General features: G+C 42.4%; 5 protein-coding genes across 5 annotated transcripts; 2 read left to right on the forward strand and 3 right to left on the reverse strand.

The window, feature by feature from the left end:
• The first annotated feature begins 448 nt into the window (after window positions 1–448).
• rrp7a (ribosomal RNA processing 7 homolog A) lies at window positions 449–2,256 on the forward strand. Its single transcript, XM_041062990.1, has 7 exons — window positions 449–532; window positions 749–891; window positions 1,023–1,148; window positions 1,259–1,382; window positions 1,539–1,636; window positions 1,726–1,933; window positions 2,059–2,256. Exons 1-7 carry the CDS (start codon window positions 469–471, stop codon window positions 2,142–2,144), a joined length of 849 nt encoding a protein of 282 aa, XP_040918924.1. The 5' UTR covers window positions 449–468; the 3' UTR covers window positions 2,145–2,256.
• A 214-nt stretch (window positions 2,257–2,470) lies between these two features.
• On the reverse strand, window positions 2,471–5,368 carry LOC121198291 (zona pellucida sperm-binding protein 4-like). Its single transcript, XM_041062303.1, has 12 exons — window positions 5,179–5,368; window positions 4,940–5,064; window positions 4,657–4,777; window positions 4,437–4,571; window positions 4,136–4,308; window positions 3,900–3,979; window positions 3,631–3,764; window positions 3,333–3,516; window positions 3,088–3,232; window positions 2,930–2,999; window positions 2,712–2,846; window positions 2,471–2,622 (listed from the first exon to the last, which is right to left on the reverse strand). Exons 1-12 carry the CDS (start codon window positions 5,366–5,368, stop codon window positions 2,471–2,473), a joined length of 1,644 nt encoding a protein of 547 aa, XP_040918237.1.
• Window positions 5,369–6,290: 922 nt separating this feature from the next.
• On the forward strand, window positions 6,291–10,762 carry wbp2nl (WBP2 N-terminal like). Its single transcript, XM_041063118.1, has 8 exons — window positions 6,291–6,426; window positions 7,000–7,108; window positions 7,257–7,395; window positions 7,626–7,718; window positions 7,832–8,029; window positions 8,496–8,612; window positions 9,135–9,211; window positions 9,353–10,762. Exons 1-8 carry the CDS (start codon window positions 6,368–6,370, stop codon window positions 9,407–9,409), a joined length of 849 nt encoding a protein of 282 aa, XP_040919052.1. The 5' UTR covers window positions 6,291–6,367; the 3' UTR covers window positions 9,410–10,762.
• A 465-nt stretch (window positions 10,763–11,227) lies between these two features.
• Window positions 11,228–17,227, reverse strand: LOC121198795 (heme-binding protein 1-like). The gene is made up of 4 exons (XM_041063119.1): window positions 16,923–17,227; window positions 13,517–13,655; window positions 12,816–12,996; window positions 11,228–12,399 (listed from the first exon to the last, which is right to left on the reverse strand). The coding sequence occupies exons 1-4, from the start codon at window positions 16,998–17,000 to the stop codon at window positions 12,222–12,224; spliced, it is 576 nt and encodes a 191-aa protein (XP_040919053.1). The 5' UTR covers window positions 17,001–17,227; the 3' UTR covers window positions 11,228–12,221.
• Window positions 17,228–18,473: 1,246 nt separating this feature from the next.
• fmc1 (formation of mitochondrial complex V assembly factor 1 homolog) lies at window positions 18,474–20,937 on the reverse strand. Its single transcript, XM_041061729.1, has 2 exons — window positions 20,767–20,937; window positions 18,474–19,666 (listed from the first exon to the last, which is right to left on the reverse strand). The coding sequence occupies exons 1-2, from the start codon at window positions 20,893–20,895 to the stop codon at window positions 19,463–19,465; spliced, it is 333 nt and encodes a 110-aa protein (XP_040917663.1). The 5' UTR covers window positions 20,896–20,937; the 3' UTR covers window positions 18,474–19,462.
• Window positions 20,938–21,222: the final 285 nt, after the last annotated feature.

Raw genomic sequence — 21,222 nt, forward strand, 5'->3', positions numbered from 1 at the left:
TTTGATTAGCCAGTAAATTCAAACCATTACCTGTGAAAGGAATTCCCTTTTGGACATGGAACTCCATATATTATATATTTACTAAAACCCCCAAAACAAAAGTAATATCGAATTATTTTGAAACCTGAATGCATTCAAATGAAATAGTTATATAGTTATATATTTTTTTTAGCTCAAAAAAAATTTATGTAGGTTAAAGTAATAAAGTAAAAACAATAACATGGAGATTTTATAAGAGAGTTCCTGTGTTTGAAATGGCTATTTGTAAACATCACTGGTTAAAAAAAAAAAAATTAAAAACAGGCATGATACGATGCAGACATCCATATCGTTTAAATTTTATTTGGGCTGTGTTTCAATTTACTTCTAACGTCAACAACATCAACAATAATAGTAATAAAATAAAAACATTCAAATCCCTTCCGTTTGCGTTTTACTTGTACTTCCGGTGTGAAAGGTCCCACCAAAATGGCACCGACCAAGAAGAAACATGCTACTAGCCAGGCTTGTATTATTCCTGGAGGATTTACAGGTATGGTTTGTCAAACTTAAGTATTTTTATTTCAGCTTTTTGCTACAATACAGATTAATCGGAGGACTGAACTTTTTTCTTGTCACCTGACACGGTTTGGGTGATTATGAATCAGTATCCCTCTACAGCCTGGAGGGCAGGGATCGCTTGGTGATCACAGATGTTATACTGAATGATGTGCTGGCTTCAGGTTTTTACTCCTGTCTCTCTTCGCAGTGCTGTCCTTACAGTTTAGCTCCGACAGTGCTGCACAGCACAAACTGTATGTGAAAGAGCACAAAGTACGAGCAGAGAGAAGTTCGCACAGACCGCTGGACCGGACTTTATTTGTCCTCAACATCCCCCCATACTGCTCAGAGGTACCGTTTATTTAGCTGTCCCTCAGTCAGTGTATCAGGTCCAGATGATTTTTTAAAATCATCTAAATTAATTTGTCATCGTAGAGTAACAGTTGGAGACTGTCATTCCTGCCCTGCTGCTTGTGTTTCAGGCTGTTGTCAGGGACTTATTCTCGCAGTTCGGCTGTGTTCAGTCCGTGGAGCTGAGAGACCACCCGGGCTCCTTTCAGGAGTCTGGACCCAAGCTGTCCAAGTTTTTCAAACCAGCTGAAAAAAAGGTTTGGCCTCTTGCTTCTGTCACATTATAAACAAACATTCACACTACCTGTACATTCAGCATATTTCAGGTCATTATTTTATCTCTTGTGTCTCTGTCCGTCTCCTCCAGGGTTTCAAAGTCGGCTACATTGTGTTCCAGAAGTCCTCCAGTGTAGCTGCAGCTAAATCACACCCGCACAGTGTCCCACTGGTGGTCTGCACAGAGCAGCGTCCAGTGAGGACAGGAGTACAGAGTGAGTGGCTGCACTGGCTTTTTTTTCTGTTAATTTAAGATTTAATACTATTTTTCTCATTTTTATTTCATATTGTAGTTGTTGCTTTGTATTTATTTTAAATGTCAACTAGTTATTAGATGCATGCATATTATGTGGTGAATTTTCTTCCACCAGAATGGATTCAACAGTACACAGAGTCTTTCATTCAGCCGGACAAACTGCAACAAATAGTCAACTCCTTTATGGAGGACTACGACAAGCGGAAAGAAGAGGTGAGAATTTTTGCAGCTCGTCCTATCAGCATCGGCCCTTGCCATCTAGTCCACTCGACTTCAGCCTGGGTTTGTTTTCTTTGCCACAGGAAGCGGAGCGGCAGAGGAAGGAGGCTGAGCAGCAGCAAGAGGACGAGGACGGCTGGGTGAAAGTCACAAGAGGCCACAAGGGCACCAAGGCCCGTCCCCACAGCGAGGCGGCCAACCAGAGGACTCTACAGAAAGAGATGCGGAAGAAGAAGAGGAAAGAGCTCATGAACTTCTACACCTGGCAGCACAAAAACACACAGAAAGAACGTAAGTTGCTTATATTTAAATGGTATTACTGATAACTTTTACTCCATCTGGAGGCTAGAACTTGTTTAGTGAAGAAGATTCTCTGTGATTGTTAACTATATTTTATGTTTTTTTTTTTTTTTCAGATATTGCTGAACTGAGGAAAAAGTTTGAGGAGGATAAACAGAGAATAGCTCTGCTGAGGGCACAGAGAAAGTTCCGACCTTACTGAATCAACTACCGAGAATCTTGTTTGCTCATTTCACTGCTTTTGTGCATTTTTGCTACATTACAAACCTTTTGTATAAAGGAGCATTTTTGTGTCATTAAACCAATATTATTCCGATTGATTTATTTTGATGGTTATTGAATTACCTGCACCTCCGGGGAGATGAACTGTGCTTTGGAACTGTTCTGAACCAATGATTTTGTTTTATGATCACAAACAATTTTACTCTTTATCTCAAATAATCACACAAGTGTCTTAGTATCCAATCCTGAAGTAAATGAGGAGTAGAAACGTATATTTGAATGCACACTAGAGAAGGTGAAATGATTTTATTGACATTGTTCACTGTCAACTTGCGCATCACAAGCTTGTTGCATTTCTGTCTTCTGACACTTTGCGATGCTTGACCGTGCAGTGAACAGCAGGATCAGCAGCAGGGCAGCACCAACACCAGAGAGGGTATACACTGTCACCCTGAACACTGAGGAAGAGGGAAAAAACCATTTATATTGAAGTACTGCCATTGGTCATTCACACTGTGACCATAGTCTGGCACTGAGTAGGACTGACTTGTGTTCTGTTTCACACATGGATTGTCTTCTAGTTCAGAGTTGTTCTGTCCCAGCAACAGTGGCCCTAAGGACACCAAGTGGACCTGGTCTGACTCAGACATGGTCTCTCTTCTCTGTCTTCCACCCTCAGATGCTGTGAGAGGGGAGGGGGAAGATTAACAGCTACACAAATTCAAAGTACATACAAAAGCACAAGGTGAAACATGATATACTCACAAATGATGGCACAACTCTGTGCACAGTCAACATCATCTGTGCAGATTTCCACCCAACAGTAGAAGTACATCTAAGTGAGAGATTACACAACCAAGTTGCCAAAGTTACACATTGCCATGTCTAAAGAGATACACGTTCTTGTATTACTGACACCTTACTTCCTCCACACTTGGATGGCCTGTATTAGGGTCCACGAAGGCGAAGGTCTTGACATCAAACCTCCTTATTTGGGAGTGGGAGCTAGTCTTCCCCTGGTTGTCCACAGGGACAGAGCTTCTCATGTTATCCATAGGGTTTGGGCATCTATCCAAGAGCAAAAAAAAAACAGTCAGTTGCACTGTAACTTCTGTAAATGTTTTTTTTTTTGGATGGGGGGTTACTATTATAACTGCCACCACCCTACCCGTCGTAGAGAAGTGTCCACACAGAGTGTCTAGATGTGGGATAAGCAAAGCAATCCCATACACGCAAGGCAAGTGTGGGGTCTGGGGACGGCTGGGCGATGGAAACTTCCACATACGCAGCTTCACGCAGGGGCAAGGTCAGTGGAAGCTGGTCCTCGGGAAAGAAGGATGTGAAGGATGCATCTAAAACAATAATACACAATAATTCCCAAATACAGTCGCTTAGGTTTTGTTCTGAGGACCTGACACATTCAAAATGCATGAAAAACAAACCCATACTGCTCTCCATTTTATTACCTGTGGCTACTCTCATCTGCACTCTGATGGTTCCCAGTGCAACCACAGGCGGTGGGTTTGTCACTGCATACAAGGACAGCAAGTCTGCTGCACGCTTCAGATCCGATGCTGCATATTCACACAGGACCTGGAGACTGAAACCCCACACTTATCAGTACATTTGCCATCACTACAGTATAAACTCACTGTGAGAAATTATTTTTGAACCAGTAAGCACTCTGCCGGAGCTATCAGCCCTACAGTAGTGTGCACAAGATGTCAAAACTGACCTAAATGGAGAATGTTCGGTTATACGTTCACTATTCAGCTCCTCCACTTCCACCTCATAGATCAAAACATCTCCATCCACCTAAAAGTCAGACAGATGAGAAGGGATCCAAATTCAAACAGCTGGTTACTGACAGTGACTCTGCATAACTTACTGTATATATAGTTAGTAGGTGATATCTTATTCAGATAATAGGTATCTTATTTTGGAAATAAAACTCTCGACAAGCAGCATCACCCTCATCTTTGCACCACAGTCCATGACTCCAATCTTGAAGACGGCCGTGTCCGGGGTGGTGACCACAGGGAAACACTGCGGCTGATCTTTGACTATGAGGTTGCTGGGTGTGATAGGCGGGTCTGTGTCTGTAGCCTTTACTGAGAACACGAAATGTCCATCCAGAGAGCAGGCTGGAGGGTGTGTTAACAGACAGGAAAATGCAGTTTACAGTAAATGTGCCAGTATGTTGGGGAGGATGTTTTTGCAAACTCATCCCAAATCACTTCCATGTATTCAGTACCACCATGGATAATCTTACCATTGAGTCTGTAGTAGCAGGTGAAATCCTGAGCATCATAGCAACAACCTAGTTTGTAGCAGGCATCGCTGGAAATGGTTTGATGGCCACAGTCCACACGCAGAGCTCTTTCTGTGTCACACCTTCCAGGTAACGCTGGGGAAGACCCATGTTTTTAGTCTCATAAACTAGCACGGCAAAACGTCAGTTTGTTAACGCTCTGTCAGCTGTGTCCACTCACGTGTTGGATTAAGTGGAGTCCTCTCGCTGTACCTCTTTATCAGAGGACAGCTGATATTTACCCTGAACCACTGATCCTCTCCTGTCAGCTGGACCTGCAGAGGTATGACCACTTTGCTGCTCTGGGGATCAAAGGTCGTCACAACATGGATGTTAAGAAGCCACATGTGCTCGTTTTGGATTTACAAACATACAAACACACATTGCATATCTGTTTTCTCTTTTGGGTTGACAAAAGGGAGAACTTGCTTGTTTAAAGTCTCACACAAACTGTTATTTTTTACCTCAATCTGAGCGTAGCAGCTGTCATATCTGCTGAAGAAGGAGAGGCTCTGGTTTTTCTCTCTGCCCACTCTCACCCCACAGGGCCCCTCAGATTGAGGCACAGGGACTGTGGCCCCTGACATGTCTGAGAAAACAACAGAGCAAACACAGTTTTCATGGATTCAGTGCAATATCGAGATTTTCAAACATGAAATATTAAATATAAATTTTTCTTTGCCAGCCTTCTCATGGATCTTACCTGTAACGTGTATATTGTTTTTGACAAGAGGACCAAACACGGCTTTTATTCTTCGAGCAGAGCAGGTGACCCTCGGCAGGGCGAGCCGTGCTCTCTTCTGCTCAGGTGTTTTCTTCATCGGGACGGTTGAGAAGCACCAGCAGTGCTGACCCGCGAGGGCAAACACTAAAGAAATCAAATGATAATTCATCTCCTTAAGTTTTGGGCTTCAGAAACATCCGGTCCTTTCTTTGACATTGGGGGGACGGGGTCACGTGACACCTGTTAATCAGTGTTGATTAGTTTGAAGCTTGCTTCCTCCTCAGGCGGGGAACTACAGCTTCACTCCTATAAGGTAGGCGCTTGTTGTCATTCATGTAATGAAAAGAGTGCAGTAATGTCTCAGACTTTCTCAGCATTATCCACCTGTGTTCCAGGATTACAGCTGATTTGAAAAGCAGGACAGAATAAGCTGGTGATTAATAAAAAGGTCAATCCTTAAATAATACATATCATGCTGGGCGCATGCATGGCCGAGCGTATCCTCAGGGAGCCATTAAATGAAATCATTGCGTAACTCAAAGACCTTGCCAACCTCGACCCCCCCCCCCCCCCTCTCCCTATGGCAACACTTGTACCCATCCACATATTACATAAGAAATCTTAAACCTTTATTCACTTCTGCATCCTGTCAGGGTTCATTTATGCTGTCCCCATACATCTGTGATTAATATCAAAACTCCGTCAGGTAATGAGCTGCCATCAGCTAACTGCAGAGACAGGTTAGATTGCACATGGGCAGGTTAAATGACTCATAAAATTTCATCTGACGCGTGAATGAGGTGGTGTCTGTCAAATTAAGATTAGTTGTTTTTACCAGGACACATTTTCTTGCAGGACATAATGAATTTCTGTACAGCTCTTCTCCTCAGGAGTCCTGAACGTTGAACTCCCATGGTGAGGTTAAAACTTATATTTTACTAAACCTTCAGCCGTTTACACCCGATCCGATTTCAAACGGTGGTGTAAACGGGCAGGTTTGGGAAACAGACCATGTTTGTATGTTAATGATGTTGACGGTCTCACGGTAAAATCACGAGTTGTCAGACGGTGTCGTGACGTAACGCGTGTGACGTTTCTGGGGCATCCCCCGCAGGGCTGACGGTCAGACTGTGTCAGGCAACAGGAGAGCAAAAGACGGATCCCAAACATGGCTTTGAATCGGAATCATTCGCAGAACGGCGGCGTTTTGGTAAACAACGGAGAAAGGTGTGTGTTTTATGTTGTTTCTGTGTGCTTCATTACATTAGCTAACTGTCTGTCGCCTCTCTTTTTGGCTTGTTTACCTTCTGTTTTCCAGTGCGTAGTCAACACAGTGCTATCCAACCGCTAGCCTCCCGCTAGCTGGCCTGGTTTTAACGTTAGCATAGCTAAGGCATTTGTTGCGCACAGCTAACACTGTTGTGTTAGCTATGTGCGCAGACAGTTCAAATGTTGTGTTTACTGTTTTAAACCGATGTAGTATGATTTTACTACTGACCTACTTTAGACCCTCCTTACATCTTGACAGTAAGGTTTACGCAAGATGGCTAACTTGCAACGTTAGCCGACTATCAAAACAGGAAATAGAGGTAGTTCTCGTTTGGATGTTGACATCTTGTCAAACCTAATATGTCATACTCATTTAACATTGTGTGAGTAAGGTTAGTTACACTTTGTGAAATACAGTCATGTTAGACTCGAGCATAATATTTTGTAATGTTGCGACAGTTGTATACGTGGTTCTATTACAGTGGCAGTAACAGGTTGCATTATTTTTTCACCTGCTTCTTCTTTACCCAGTGTTTTAAGGGAATGTAAGAACGTGGAACTGACATTCAGCGATGTCACCTGTAAGACAGACCTGCTGAAGGGGACCAAGAAGGGCACAGTTTACCTCACACCATACAGGGTACAGACAAAATTGCCTAAAATACAGTTAATATAACATTACTGCAGCTCTCCTCTTGATTGGAAAGTTGATGGTGTTCATACTCTCATAGATCCTCTTGTGTCTCTCCCCACATGCTCTCTGTCTCTTCCCTCATTCATTGGCTTAGTTGCTGTTTGTGTCCAGTAACACCAAGGATTGTCTGGGTTCAGCCATGTTCCCCTATTATCTGATGAAGGGCTGCAGCATTGAGCAGCCAGTTTTTGCAGCAAACTACATCAAGGGGACAGTTTCAGCTGAGCCTGGTGGTAGGTGGCCTTTTGTTTTTACTCTTAATCATTAGGTTATGATTCGATTTATTTATTTATTTTTCCAGCTATAATAATCATGATAGTCACATTATAAAATGCAGTTAGGTGTATTATGTTATTCCAAATCAAATGATTACATGTCATAGTTACTTCTGCTGACATCCATAATAAAACACATGTAGCTTTTGTTTTAAATTGGTTGTAAATGTATTCAACTCTTTCATCAGGTGGCTGGGAGGGCCAGGCCCATTTCAAGATGTCATTCCCCAGTGGAGGAGCCATCGATTTGGGACAGCATCTTTTCAAACTGGCTACAAATGGTTAGAATGCTAGTTTTCTTAATAACTACAGTCAGCATTATACAATGCTAAATATCCAACTGAATGCTCCTTTATAGGGCGGTGAAAAAATATTTTCTCCTCATGTGTTCCAGCTTCTCGTGCTGCTCCAGCCCAGAATGGTGCTGCCTCTTACGGCTATCCTTCACCTGGAATGATGAATGGCTACGGCCCATCTCCACCTGCTCCTAATGGCTATCCTTACCCACCTCCTCCCCAGCAGAATGGATTCTACCAGGGGCCTCCCCCTGCTGCTGGCAACATGGGCTACACCTATCCAACAGCTGCTGCAGGTACAGATTTGAGTAGTTTGCAATGTAACATTTATATAATAGCTTCGACTGAAGGTATCCATGACAAATAAAGTGTGGTGCTTTTAGGTTGGCAAATATAATTGGCTAAAATAACAACTTACTGGCTCTGTTTTGTAGATTTCATTCACTTTCTTTTTTCACTTTCATGCTCAATAGAAATGTAGTAAAAAAGGTTACATGCATGTGTATGCAGTGCATGCATATTTGTTTTTGAATGCGTAGGTTTTGCCAGTGTCCTCATTGCACATAAGAACGAATGCTTGAGGCACAAATAATGCTCCAGTTTCTCTCTTCCTGTCAGCATTTTGTTTTGTTTTTGTTTTTTTTTTGGTCTATCTTGGTTTTTTGTGCTCTTTGCTGTGTAACTAATTGCCAACAGACCATAACCTCAGCTGACCTTAAAACTCCACCTCTCTTTCTTTTCTGTCTGTCTTCTGTGTTCCAGGAATGTACCCAGCTGGTTTTGACTACATGGCCCCACCTCCTCCGTACCCTGGGCCACCCCAAAATTGGTCTGCACCACCTCAGAACTGGACAGCAGCAGCACCACCACCACCTCCAGGTCTGTTTCTCTCTGTCTCTCTAATTTTTCCTCCCTGTATGTCTGTGTCGCTGCACCCGTCAGATCTGATCTGTCTGCCTCAAAGTGAATCACTTCAAAGCTCACCACCAAAAAAAAGGGGTGCTGATGTCTCATTTACTACACATCAAAATTACAAAGGATGAACAATTTCCCCTCCTCCTCTCCCTCCCGATACTCCGGCTACTTCTGGCACCTTGTGGATTTCAGAGAAAACAGTCTCACTCTGCACGTGGGGTGAGCTTGGTGCACTGCTGAAATGTCAGTTTGTCATATGTCTATTTTAAGGAAGAGCTTGAGTCGGACGTTTGCCTCCGTGCATCCTCGGGTTGTGCCACTGAATTTTGTCTCGAGGATTTCTGGAGCTGTCAGTTGTTGTGCTTCACATGACTAATACTGTCGTCCTCGCATCAGTTCTCCTTACAGTGTTAGGAGCTCTAGCGTCTGTTCCTAAATAGGTTCAGCAGTCATCACCGTTTTTGTCATGTTTCATTTCATGCACAGGTAACTCCAAGGCGGCTGAAGCAGCGGGCAGCGCGTATTACAATCCCAGCAACCCACACAATGTCTACATGCCCATGGTAAGCTGCTTTACTTGTCTTCTCCTGCAGTTGTGTTGCAGTGACAAGAGATCTCACTTAAAAAATGTTTTCTTTCTTTCTTTCTTTCTTTCTTTCTTTCTTTCTTTCTCTCTCTCTCTCTCTCTCTCTTTTGCCACACAGGAGCGGCCTCCACCATATGCACCTTATCCAGACTCTCCTAGCAAGAAAAGCAACTGAGGCTCAGGCGCCGTCACTTCAATGACACTCCTCTCTTCCTCTGTATCGTAAATATATTCTAAAGCAAGGAATAATGTTGTTGGATACCCACTTTATTGCAGATTACAAAACAGAAAATACAAGTAATAGAGGGCTCAAAGATGTCAGTGATAATTCACCAATGAATGAATGAATATTTTGGATTCTTGAATAGCCTGCAAAGCAATCACAATATTTAGCTACTGTTCATTCCTTATACTTAAGTTAATTTCAAATGATTGACCATTTTTAACTCTGGCTTTTCAGAGTCTCGTCATTCTTAACATTCTCAGTGATGGGATTTATTTTATTTCTGTCTAGATTTCTAGAACGTGGATAAGGCCACCTGGACTGTCCTTATTAAGAGCTGAAAGTAGGAGGCAGCGTGGGGAATGTATTTTTTTTTAAAGAAAGATTTATTACCATAACACTTTGTAGCAATTTCTTGATTGCAGTTCTTATAGTTATTAACAACAGCAACTCCTACTGTAAGCAGTAAAGTATTTTTGCAGTATCTTTGCAAGTACCGTGTGTGTTTCCTATAGAGGTTTGCGTTGAATATTTGCTATCTATATACAAAACCAGATTTGGGTTGAATAGTGTTTAGTAACACAATATCTGACTGATCCTCATAGTTGAAGTTTCCTTCAGATAAGACCAATGTGATCCTTTATTATATCAGTTAAATTACAGTCTAAGTAATTCCAGTTTATATATGACCCGTGTCTCACAGTCCCCTTCATAGTTCAACATCTGTTAGAGGTGGTGGTTATCAAAAGGAGCCGCGTAAGGTTTGAAAAAAAAAAAAAAAAGAGATCAGAAAGATTTCTTACATAACAAGTCCATGTATGTGCAATATTTTAACCTCACATCATAAGGTTATAGATGACAAGCTGGGGTTGCCTGAATGACCCTTTGGTCTACTCTTGGCTTTTATTGTATTCATGTATGCAAAGCCAAGCTGAAACTAGAACTCTTCTGTTTGAGTAATCACACCAGTGTGGGGTTACAGGGCCACACCGATATATTAAGGGTGTTTCTCCTCCTGTTGAAACTTTTGAATGCGAACCATTTATTGCTAATTAAACTAGGGTGAGGCATCAACAGGCCGTGTAATTGAATCTCCCTCAGTGTGCATCAGTTAAACACCTGTTTGAAGGACGATGTGCACACAGTATTAGTGGAGAGAGGATTTTTTTGGGGGGGGGTTTGAGTTTTAGTTTGCTTGAATTAATCAAATGTCTGTATATTAATATCTCTTTTGCAGTTATTATTCCTTTTGCTGAATTCTGTCTTGTCAATTAAAATCTAATAAATGTCATTTATTAAATTTCACATTTTGATATTTTTGTCATCGATCTGACTTTAAACCGTTAAATTTGAACAGGTTTATCTAATCTTCATATTGAAAATAACTTAATTGGGTTTTAAATATCTAATTGGCATTTTCATCATTAAAACACTGATTTTTGATCTCTAATTTGCATTGAATCAGTTATGCTTGTGTTTTAATGTTAAATATTTGATAATTTATTACTATTTATCCCTCAGTTACTCAAGTTTGCTGCGTACTGCTTGCTTTCTTTTGCATCATGAAAGGTTATTGGCAATAATTTTCCTGACTGAAGCTGACTAATTCAGATTTAAGTTTTTTGTTTTGTTTTTTTTTTTATTCTGAGTTACGTGAAACAACAGATGGTGTTTGTCTGGTCTTTGTCACACCCAGAAACAAACACCTTTTAGTAACAGATACTGTCCCTGACAAAATAAAGAAATAAGACAGTAGAAATGATCCACTCTAACTGAATAAGATATTTATTATGTTATGAAACACTATCAAACCCGAACATCATATTCACTCTTACCACAGAAAATCACACTGCACAGATGTATCACATAACACAGTTTTTAGAGTCTGAATAAATAAAGACAGCATTGTCATGCACTAAGACACAAAATATCCACTACACACAAATGCTCTGTGGTCCAACATATAATCACAAAGTATATAACAACACATATCAATAGCTTGCTAATTTCCACTCACAGCTGTCCACCCATTAATTCATAAAGACTAGTTCCACATTATGGCTCAGCTCCTGTTTCTTTCCAGTTCCTTACTCAGGAAAAGGATGTGTGCTTTTTACTAACATGTGTCTAATGTTAATTCTATACATTTCTCTGTTGCCATCACTATATTATAAACTAATTTAAAGATGTGCAAAGGCCTACTGTGCGTTCTTCAGGGAGATGGGATCTCTACAGGGACTTCATCTACCGGTAAGGACAAACATGTAATTCTTAAAGGAATGAAAATAATCAGTTCAGTTGTATTTAAATTCAGATTATTCACTGTTTTCTCACTTTCTGTTCCACAGCTGTAAACCAGTGGCAGGAGCAGACCAGTTTTCCTAAAGGTGCTTTCTTTAATATCCAGCCTGAAATCACTCATGCTTCTGAGCTACAAGGGTGAGTTCAAATCAGAAACACAGAAAATGTTATAATGAAATGAGAGAATGCTACTGCACTGATGTTGAACTCTAAATTGTCCCATTGCTTTAACACCTAACTTCCGAGTGGCAACTATACTGTATGTGTGACGAGCAGAAGACTAGATGGGTAAAGGCAACATGGGTAATCACTGTCTGTCCATGTGCGTTCAAAGGTCTATCAAGTCCCCATATTGTTCTTACCAATCAAAATACTGTTAGAGCTACAGGGCTGTCAGGGGTGAAAGGGTAGTTAAGCTTGAATAAAGAATTCAGCATGAGATTTGACCGTGATCCGGCGCCTCCTACGGCTCTTCCTGTAGAAACCACACCTCGTTGCGGCGTCCGTAAGGCTTGAGTGGTGGGTCGTAGCTACAGCAGAAGTACTGCTTGCGCTGAAAGGGGGCTGTCTCACCCAGGGTGCGTGTCAAACGCAAGGCCTCTGCTCGGTACTCGCTCTCCCCTGCGAAGCCTCCAAACTGTCTGCGAACACAGCAAAAAGGGACAGGGAAGATCTAAATGACGTGGTTAATTAGAGTTCATTTGGGGTGAATTATGTGGACTTTTTAACGGAGGTGCTGTCTCATTAGAAAGAAACAGGGAGCTAAAATGTAGAAATGCACACTGATATTTAAAACTAAATGCACCACTGAGGTCAAGTAAATCTGCCTTAGGACCATCTCCACCACTATCACCCTGCAGGAAACTAAACTTATTAAATGAGGCCTCCAAAAATAAAATAGCTTCAAGTGCATTTCGGGTCAGATGAGGTAACTCTGCTCCTTCTCAGCTATATTCGGTTCCAAAAACTGGACAAATAAAAAATGACTAGTACACTCAGCATTTTGCAGCATCTCAAATCAGCATGCATAATACCACGATGTTTAAATGACACATACAGAGCATAGACGGTCATGCCGGGCCGCTCCTCAATCCTGACGGCACTGTCGGTGGGAGTCGGGGGGCTCTGCTGGTAGATGGAGGGAATACGGATGCCGACCACCAACCGGCGGGACAGAACGCCGTCATTCCGTGGGTACACTGTGATGATGATGGGAGCTGCTGTGCCCATGGATTCACCTTATAGGATGATATGTGAGACAAAAAAGGGAGTGACATTAAAAAGAAAAAAAAAAAGGGGGAACACAGAGGAGAGAGGAGCAGAGAAACTCCACGGTCCTGAAAAGCAGACTACCAAAACCTAAAGGTCAGGATTTGTGTGATTTTTTTGTTAATTAGATAATATCATAACGCAAATGCCAGCACTCACAGTTTTTATCCAGACACTGCAAAACGGGCCAGGTAAATCGCACCTCTTGTCAAAGATTAGGCAAAACACTTACTCTAATTTAAAAATGTTACGTGTTTCTGCTCCATTGCTTTCATAAGACTCAATCTCTATTAGATTAAATGAATTAGACTTAAAAAAAAAAAAAACTTTTTAAAAACACTCTTGCTTCATACTTTTCTTGCGGCCCTTATTTAGCCATGTGAACAGGAAAGCTAACAGAGGCATCTAATGAGCCACATTGGATCCTATAATGTTAATGAAGAAATCTTAGTGCTCTGTTCCACCAGTTTTGTTTTCTGATCAGTTTACCTTGTTCATTGCTCCCACCGATGTACATGAGCAGCTTCCTCACTAGCTCCCCTGTTACTTGGTCAAAAGTTCGTCCCTCAGAGGAGACGGCAGCGTATTTGGCGGCATCGTATCGCCGCACCTCAAAGCTTACTCCATCCTAGGGAAGAGAGTGAAATCAGGGGTTAGCTTTCAGGCATGAGTAGGCCAACCACAGCTACACATTGTGGCATGCACAAGTGCACAAATGCACTGAAATTGCTTTTGTGCACATACACTCACACGTGCAAAATCACATACAGTTGTTCTCTTCCTGGGGATGGGTGCATGGGAGAGGTTAAGCTCAGATATGATTCACCTCTGACACACTGATGTTGACAATCTGCTCCTAAGGACGAAAGCCCCAGGAGTTTACACTTGGAGGGTTTAGCGTGTGTTTGTGTGTGAGCGTGTGTGTGTGGCTGCACACACGTGGGTGTGTGAACCCATCGTGGGCAGCCAAATAATAAGATGCAGATGAAATGTATTTACACTGATTTGATTTAATTTCTTCTTCTGCTCTGCAGGGTTCAGTCAGCTTACAGAGAATAATAGGCAAGAGATGCACAGTTACATAACAGCACATAGGCAAACACACACACACACTCCTAGGCGCTCAGTGTTAATATGATGCAACAGTTTTGCATTAAATATGATTAAGTGGGGTTAATGTGGAGCACAGTCACTCAACTATGCTGCTGAGCAACAACTTTAATAGGTTTTGAAAGAATCTGGTTACTGTAGAGACTGTGATGCAGGTTTCAAATACATCTCCTCATTCCTCTAACATGATTATACTGTGTAGTTATGGCGTGTGTTATAGCGTATGGCTCTGTGCGTGTTTTTCTAATAGTTTTTAGCACTGTAATTTCATTTTATAATGCCATTGTCATTTGTACTCCTTATAATGTTTACCATGAATCTATAGGAAACTGTTGGCTGCTGTTAAATATACAGTTTATTATTTTGCAGATTTCTTTAAACATAATATCAGCAGTAAAAAAAAAAAAAGGGCAACAGTGGAAATATGCTCAGGGTATCATTTCCACTGCATATTCTCATTCTCACTTGTGCTCCTTGAGTATGTTTTCTCTTCCCTGAAGGAAAATTAAAATCTAAAAATATCATGCGAATGATTGCATCTTCATCTTGTAAATGAATTTGTGACTCTGGCCCCATACTAAAGTGACAGGGTTTTTTTTTTTTGGTTTTTTTTTTTTATATCTTCCAACTGCCGCATTTGTGTCACTAACAAACTTTTCATCCTCCCTGATCTTCTTCAGATCCAGCTCTGGTGGTTACTCAGCGCTGAGGACTTGACAAACCTGTGAGGAGGTCCTGTAATCATTCCTCAGCACATACAAGATAACACTATGTTATCATGAAAGTCTAACTTGTGACAGGTACACAGGCTCCTGCATAGCAATTACCAGGGTTTTGGTCCGTATGGCTTGGCAGTGGGACCACCATTAACATTGTGTACGGGTGACATCCCAAGAAAGCAGAGCCCGACTTTAGTTAAGTGGTGCAATTAATTTGTCTGCCATGTGTCTGGTGGTTGTGTGCATATGTGTGTGTGTGTTTAACCGCTGTCTTATGCCAGCTTATAAAGTGATAATTACTCTGTGCCTTGAACAAAGCAGATAAAAGGTATAATCAACACTGTGGCTGTTAAGCTGCCTTGTCATTTCATTTGCTGTTAAAATGATTGTCTAGATTCATTAGCAAACTTCTAACTAAATTTCACCGATGTGTTGCTGTGAATATGTGTGTGCGTGTGCGTGCGCATAGGTATGTGTGTATGCCCTGAAAGGCAGCTCCTCTGTATTCTGTGTCAGTTTTAATTAAGAGTGTAGGGTGTCAGAGTCAGGCGGGTGACAAGTGCACAGATCAGGTGACGAGCTCTGATTTCAATGCCTGCTGTTTAAACATCAGTCAAACCCAGAGATTTGATGAAGCTTCAGCTCTGACTTTTCAACATCGGCAGAGGTGAACGCTCTGTAGTGCCCTTGGACATTGTGCTGCATTTATGATTGATCAGTGGTGATCCTCTCTGTCCACACTTTTCAGCAAATTGTCAAATTAAACGTGAACGTTTTCTTGGACGGCTCTGCATTAAAATGCATTATTTTTCAATTTCAGTTTGTTCATTTGTGCACATACGGCTGGCTTCAACAGTCTATTTTTTTGAATTTCAGCTTCAGACATGAGTTGTCTGCATGCAGTGTCAGAACAGATCTGCCTGTTCTGTGAGTGTATGTCACTTTGGGTCATTTGATTCCCTGCCCTTCTGGTCAGTTGGTCTGGAAGTCCTTTGTCTCTCTGTGAAAAGTTAGCTGCTATTCAAAGACAAAAGACACACAAAGCCACTTTCAAAACCCATTCCAGCCGTGACATTACATGGCTAGATGCACATTTACAGTGGTGCACTGTAGGTCAACGGGGCACTAGAGAAGAACCTCGAAATGGCTGCTGGGCATTCCTTCAGTCCATAACACACATCACTGAGCTTACTGGAATCTGTCCAACGCGTGTGCATACATTAAGCATAGGAGAACACATTATGTACATAAACATAACAAGCGGTGGGATGCGGACATGGAGAGGGCATGCCCTTCCTCCTCTGTGACATCGGTTTTCTATGTCATTGTCCTCCTCAGCGATGGTCAGTGTATCAGTATACACAGCCAGTCCATATCTGAGCTCAGGGGTTAACCAAAGACACTGCAGGGTCAATTAGCCTGTCCCCTGAGGTTTCACACACAAACACACGCACGCACGCATGCACGCACGCACGTATGTGTGCACGCACTAGCTCTGGTTCTCACACACAGACACGCACGCTTCCACAGTGTCATAATGGAAAAAGCAGTGACCCACAGCTTTGCGGTTAACGGTGAAGAGGAAACCTTTCTGACCTTAGTGTAGTGTTCGTATGTGTGTATGTGTGCGTGTATTATTGTTTTAAGGTTATGCACAGCTCATCGCCATCTTCATTCATGTCTGCCTTGTTGATTGGCAGAGGACCTCTGGCTGGTTTGCCCCTTTGCCCCACACTGCGGCTCAGCAGGCATCCTTATAGGTCACAAGCAATTAACTGTCAGTCAGCTGTCAGTCAAGGTTACTGGGGTTGTGATGACAGCAGGGAAACACTGAAACACGACCATTTAAAACCGAATTTACCATAATATAACCAAATTGGAGTTAAGAGCTGGTTAAATATCCATGCAAACAGAGGGAGAGACCGTGGACCTTTACAGTACAACAGGATTACTGTGCGTAATGATCGCTGTACGCGCCAAAAGCCACGGAGAGAAACGCATAGGACAGAAATTGCAGAGGCTTTAAAGATATCAGAGTGGTTAAGTTGTGTCTGACAGGTGCTTACCTTCGTCTCACTGCTGAGCAGTTTAAATTCCGTCTCCTCGGTGTTTCCGAAGAGCGAATTCTTGATCATGCCAAACATGTCGCTTCGGCCGTGTCACCTCTCCTCTCTCCGCTCCTTTTGGTTTGTTGTTTATCCTCCCTTTCGTGCTTGTGCTTTTTGCAATCAACTTGCCTTCTCGACCGACTTCTCCCTTATGTGCTCGTCCAGCTCCTGGAGAAACCTTGATAAACAAGAAGTAACTTGCACCAGTGTCCAGATGCTTCAAAGCGCAAAATTCTCCTCCAGAGAAGAGTGCGCGCTTTGGTCCGCTGAACACAACAGATGCGTGTTTTTTTCCCCTCGTCTTCTCGGAGACAGAAGTTAGGGATGCAGACTCCTCTCCCCTTTACCGAACCAAGGAATGAACAAGTCAGCCTCCACTCTGACGGCTGGAGGTGTCTCCGCCCTCCTCCTCTCCTCCTCCGCTCTTTAATTTTTCCTCTTACCAGCATGACGCTCACTTATGTCACCACCTTTCACTCATAAAATGTTTGAGTTCACCAAAAGCGGGGCATCGGGATGACAGCACCATTTCCCACAGATTATAACCCCCACATGCGTACAGGTTGAGCTGACATTAAAAATATTAAGACTTGCATAACTTAAGTCTGGGTACAGAGTCTGTGGGGAGTCGCCTCCTCCAAATCTCCCTCCAAAAACAGTAGCAGTAACCTTCAGTGATAGTCAGCTTTTGTCAGGGTTTCCTTCTCATTCTGTTTGTCATGGTTGTCTGCTCCAGGGTACATAAAACCGTGGGGTGTGGAGAGGCACATTAACATCCTGCTTTTTGCACAATATGAATTTTGACACAAGCCGTTGGTGTGTCAGTATGCATTGGGCTTCCTTTTTCCAGGGCTGTGTGTGTATTTTTTGTGTGTGCATGTGTTAGTTTGGGGGCAGTGCATGGGTGCACGTCTTACTCCCTGTGTCACTGTGAGTTGTTTTGCTTTAGGGTTGGTCTATTTAAATTCACACTGAAGGCAATGTTAGTCACCACGGGAGAGTAAGAGGAAACAGGAAGGGTAGATTTAGTGAAAAAAAAAGTGGGATGATAACATTAGGCCAGAAAAAAACTGAGGTACTGTTTGAGGGAGCTGTGGATGGAGGGAACAGGCAGCAGAGAGAGAGAGAGAGAGAGAGAGCTCACATATTGAACAGCTCATGGTCAGGATGTTGCAGCTATAGGCTGCAGCTTGTGGTGTTGTCAAGTCTTTGTTCTTTAAGTGTCCCTGCAGTGATGATGAGGGTTTACTTGTTACCACTGTTCCTCTTTGCTGTTGCAGTTTGTTTGTGTTTGGCATCTAACATTAGGACTTTTAAGACTTTTCCTCTTGTCCCATTGCGGAGTGTTGCTGTGTCTGCCACCGATGCACGAAGCAGCAACACTGTTGCCTTGAAACCTTGATTAAACAGTTGCTGTTAACAGCTAGTAATAATGGCCACTGCTATTCAACTTGAAGAGCTGCTTGTTTTGTAGCTGGGGGTAAACAGGAAAAGCAAACAAGCAAAACATGGAAAAAAGACATAACCTTTAATGAGCTCAGTCATATACTCTCAAATGTCTCAAACATCTTCTGCATAAGCCCAAGACCATCAGCAACAAAGACTGTAATATTGTGATTTTTCGTTAACTACACTAGGTTGCCCAGAAGCTTCATCGAGCTGGTTTTTACTGCAGGGCTATTGCATTGTTTTGCATTAGACTGTACATAGGTTGCTTTTTGTTGTCCACCACATCACACACACACATGCAAATACAAAACATTGGAACACAGCTGGCAGACAGGCAGTGTTACGCTTTAGCTGACGACAGGTGAAATAGGAAAAACTGTAAAGAACTTCACAGATGACTGGGCAAACAGTTGTGACCATGAAGACATGAATTCACCAAACCCATGTGACTAATTTCACATTCAACAAATAACATATGTTAAATATCCTCAGTGAGTCCATCCATTTGATTAGTGTGATATATATTCACTTGGCTCTGGCTCCTTCTGTGCATGTAAATTTAGTAATAGATGGATTTAATTACCAGTTTAATTCACATGCACGCAGGATGTTTGTTAATGTGATATGTGTAACCCAGTTCTTAAAAAAAAACACAGGAAGTGTAACAGTGATTCATATTTTACTGGGACAAATGAAATCAAAATGGAAAATGTATTTACAGGTTTTTTTAATGTTTGCTTTTGGTTTTCAAAAGAAACTTCACCAGTTAGGAAACAAATAAAAGTAGGCGTGGATAAGCTGTAGGGTACAGTATATTTACAGCTCAACAACAGATATTTAATCATTACTTATACTTTCACAGTTGCTTCAACACCCCACCCCCCGACAACAGGTGCTCCCTCAATACAGTCCATGATGGCAGAGTCTCCAGTCTGCCAGCTGGAGTTACAGTTATCCCTTAATATGAGGCGAATGGTACGAGATTAGATGAATCAGCCACAGAAAAGCCATTTCTGGGGAGTTTCAAGATGTAGGACCCTTCCTTGTCCTCACTTCTCCCAGCCTTTGCCTCCTGGCTGTGTGGGCAACCTGAGCCCCACTAAGCTAGCCACTTCCTCAGGGCTGCGCTCTCCCTTGCCATGGTAAAGGTTGTGCAGAACCAGGTGGTTCCTGGTAGATGCAAGCAGGCACAGGTATGTGTGTGAGGCATGGTGTGCCTCCTGCTGGGCACGGCAGTACCTTTCTCCCGTTACCTGTTAGCAGGGAAAGAAAGGAAATATTAGTGAAAATGAAATGATGAATCAGATCATAACATGAGTAGATAACAGTGACGGTGGCTGCCAAGTGGTCAGTTCCTTTGCACAGTATGTCTTTCTTTCTTTTTTTTGCTTTGTTTATTTAATCAATCACCACAGAGAACAATAAAACTAGTGAACATTTATTAAGAAAAGCCTTAAGGCCCATCTGGTTTAGTAAGCCACGACTGTATTAACGGACGACAACATAAACAAATATGCCCATATCACAGGATTTTCCACCACAGTGTTTTTTTTTCCCTTCATCAACTGTAACAGCTAAATGGACAGTAAGCATTTGGTCCAGACCCTACACAGCTTCCCATATACATTATAATGCCTTAAAGGCTTTACAGAGCTGGGACAAATACACACTGACAAGCAAGAGTTCCTCCTAGCTGTTTTGCTTCAGTGGCTACACATGCATTCAACCACTGCGGTAAGCCATGTTTCCCCAAGTATAAATAACACAAGCTTTGAGCCTATTTGTTTAAAAAACCCCAACCATTTGTTTCTACGGGCAGCTGTGTACTGGATGGACAGAAGAACACGAGGAACCACAAACACTGAAAATACTGTTAAAGCTGTTGGTAGATGATTACAGTGAATGATGCTGTCAGCTTATACCGTTTTCACATTAACTCAAGAGGCCTAACGACGATGATTTAAACACACTTCCGGTTTGGATACGCGCTGGTGTTGTTAATTACCCATTAGAGTGAGGGGGTAGTTTATCACCTGCGCCTGAACACTGAGCTGCGCTAAGGCTCATCAGCTGCTGACTGATGTTAACATGTCCTCCTGCTCCACAGTCACCTTGCGGTGAACTCTTGCTTACAGAGTTGGTAAAAACAACCCACCAGTGACAAGCCGGATATTCACTCTATTCCCACGTTTAACGAAAGGCTGAAGGGCGAACATTATTTTAACATAACAAGCGAAATGGCAACGTTATGATTCAAGGGTTGTAGGTTTAGCTTACACTAGCCATGCTGTGGGTGATAGCAGGTGGCTAAGTTGGCTAACGCAAGCTGAGACGCAGTCGGTGAGAAACTCGCCTTATTTTTACGAAACTGGTCCATAACATAGCTGTAGGCCAGAGACTGTTTGTAACTCGGCCCATGGATGGCTCGTAATTCTTTCAGTATTCCCCGACAGACTCGTAGCGGTGATGACAGCGCTGCCATCTCTGAACGGTGTTGTGATTGTTCGGCGCACGGAACCAGGCGTGCTCAATCCAACACTGCACAGTCGATCAAACTACCGCACATCCACCACAAGGCGGCGGTATGTCTGAACAGTCACTGAACAGTCCCCAACACATGTGGTGCTTCTTCTCTACTGACATTTTCTCCAACAGTTTGAAGGTAACGTTAATTAAATGTAAAGATATAAACAGTCAGTCTATAAGTGGCTGTATTTGTGCGTCTTAATGTTGTAATATGGCGCCTGTAGTCTACGCTTAGCTCTTTTGTGTGTATTTACCATCCGGTGTTGATGAAATTAGTTTTACT

Source organism: Toxotes jaculatrix, chromosome 18, assembly GCF_017976425.1.
Source record: "Toxotes jaculatrix isolate fToxJac2 chromosome 18, fToxJac2.pri, whole genome shotgun sequence".
Classification (NCBI taxonomy): domain Eukaryota; kingdom Metazoa; phylum Chordata; class Actinopteri; family Toxotidae; genus Toxotes; species Toxotes jaculatrix.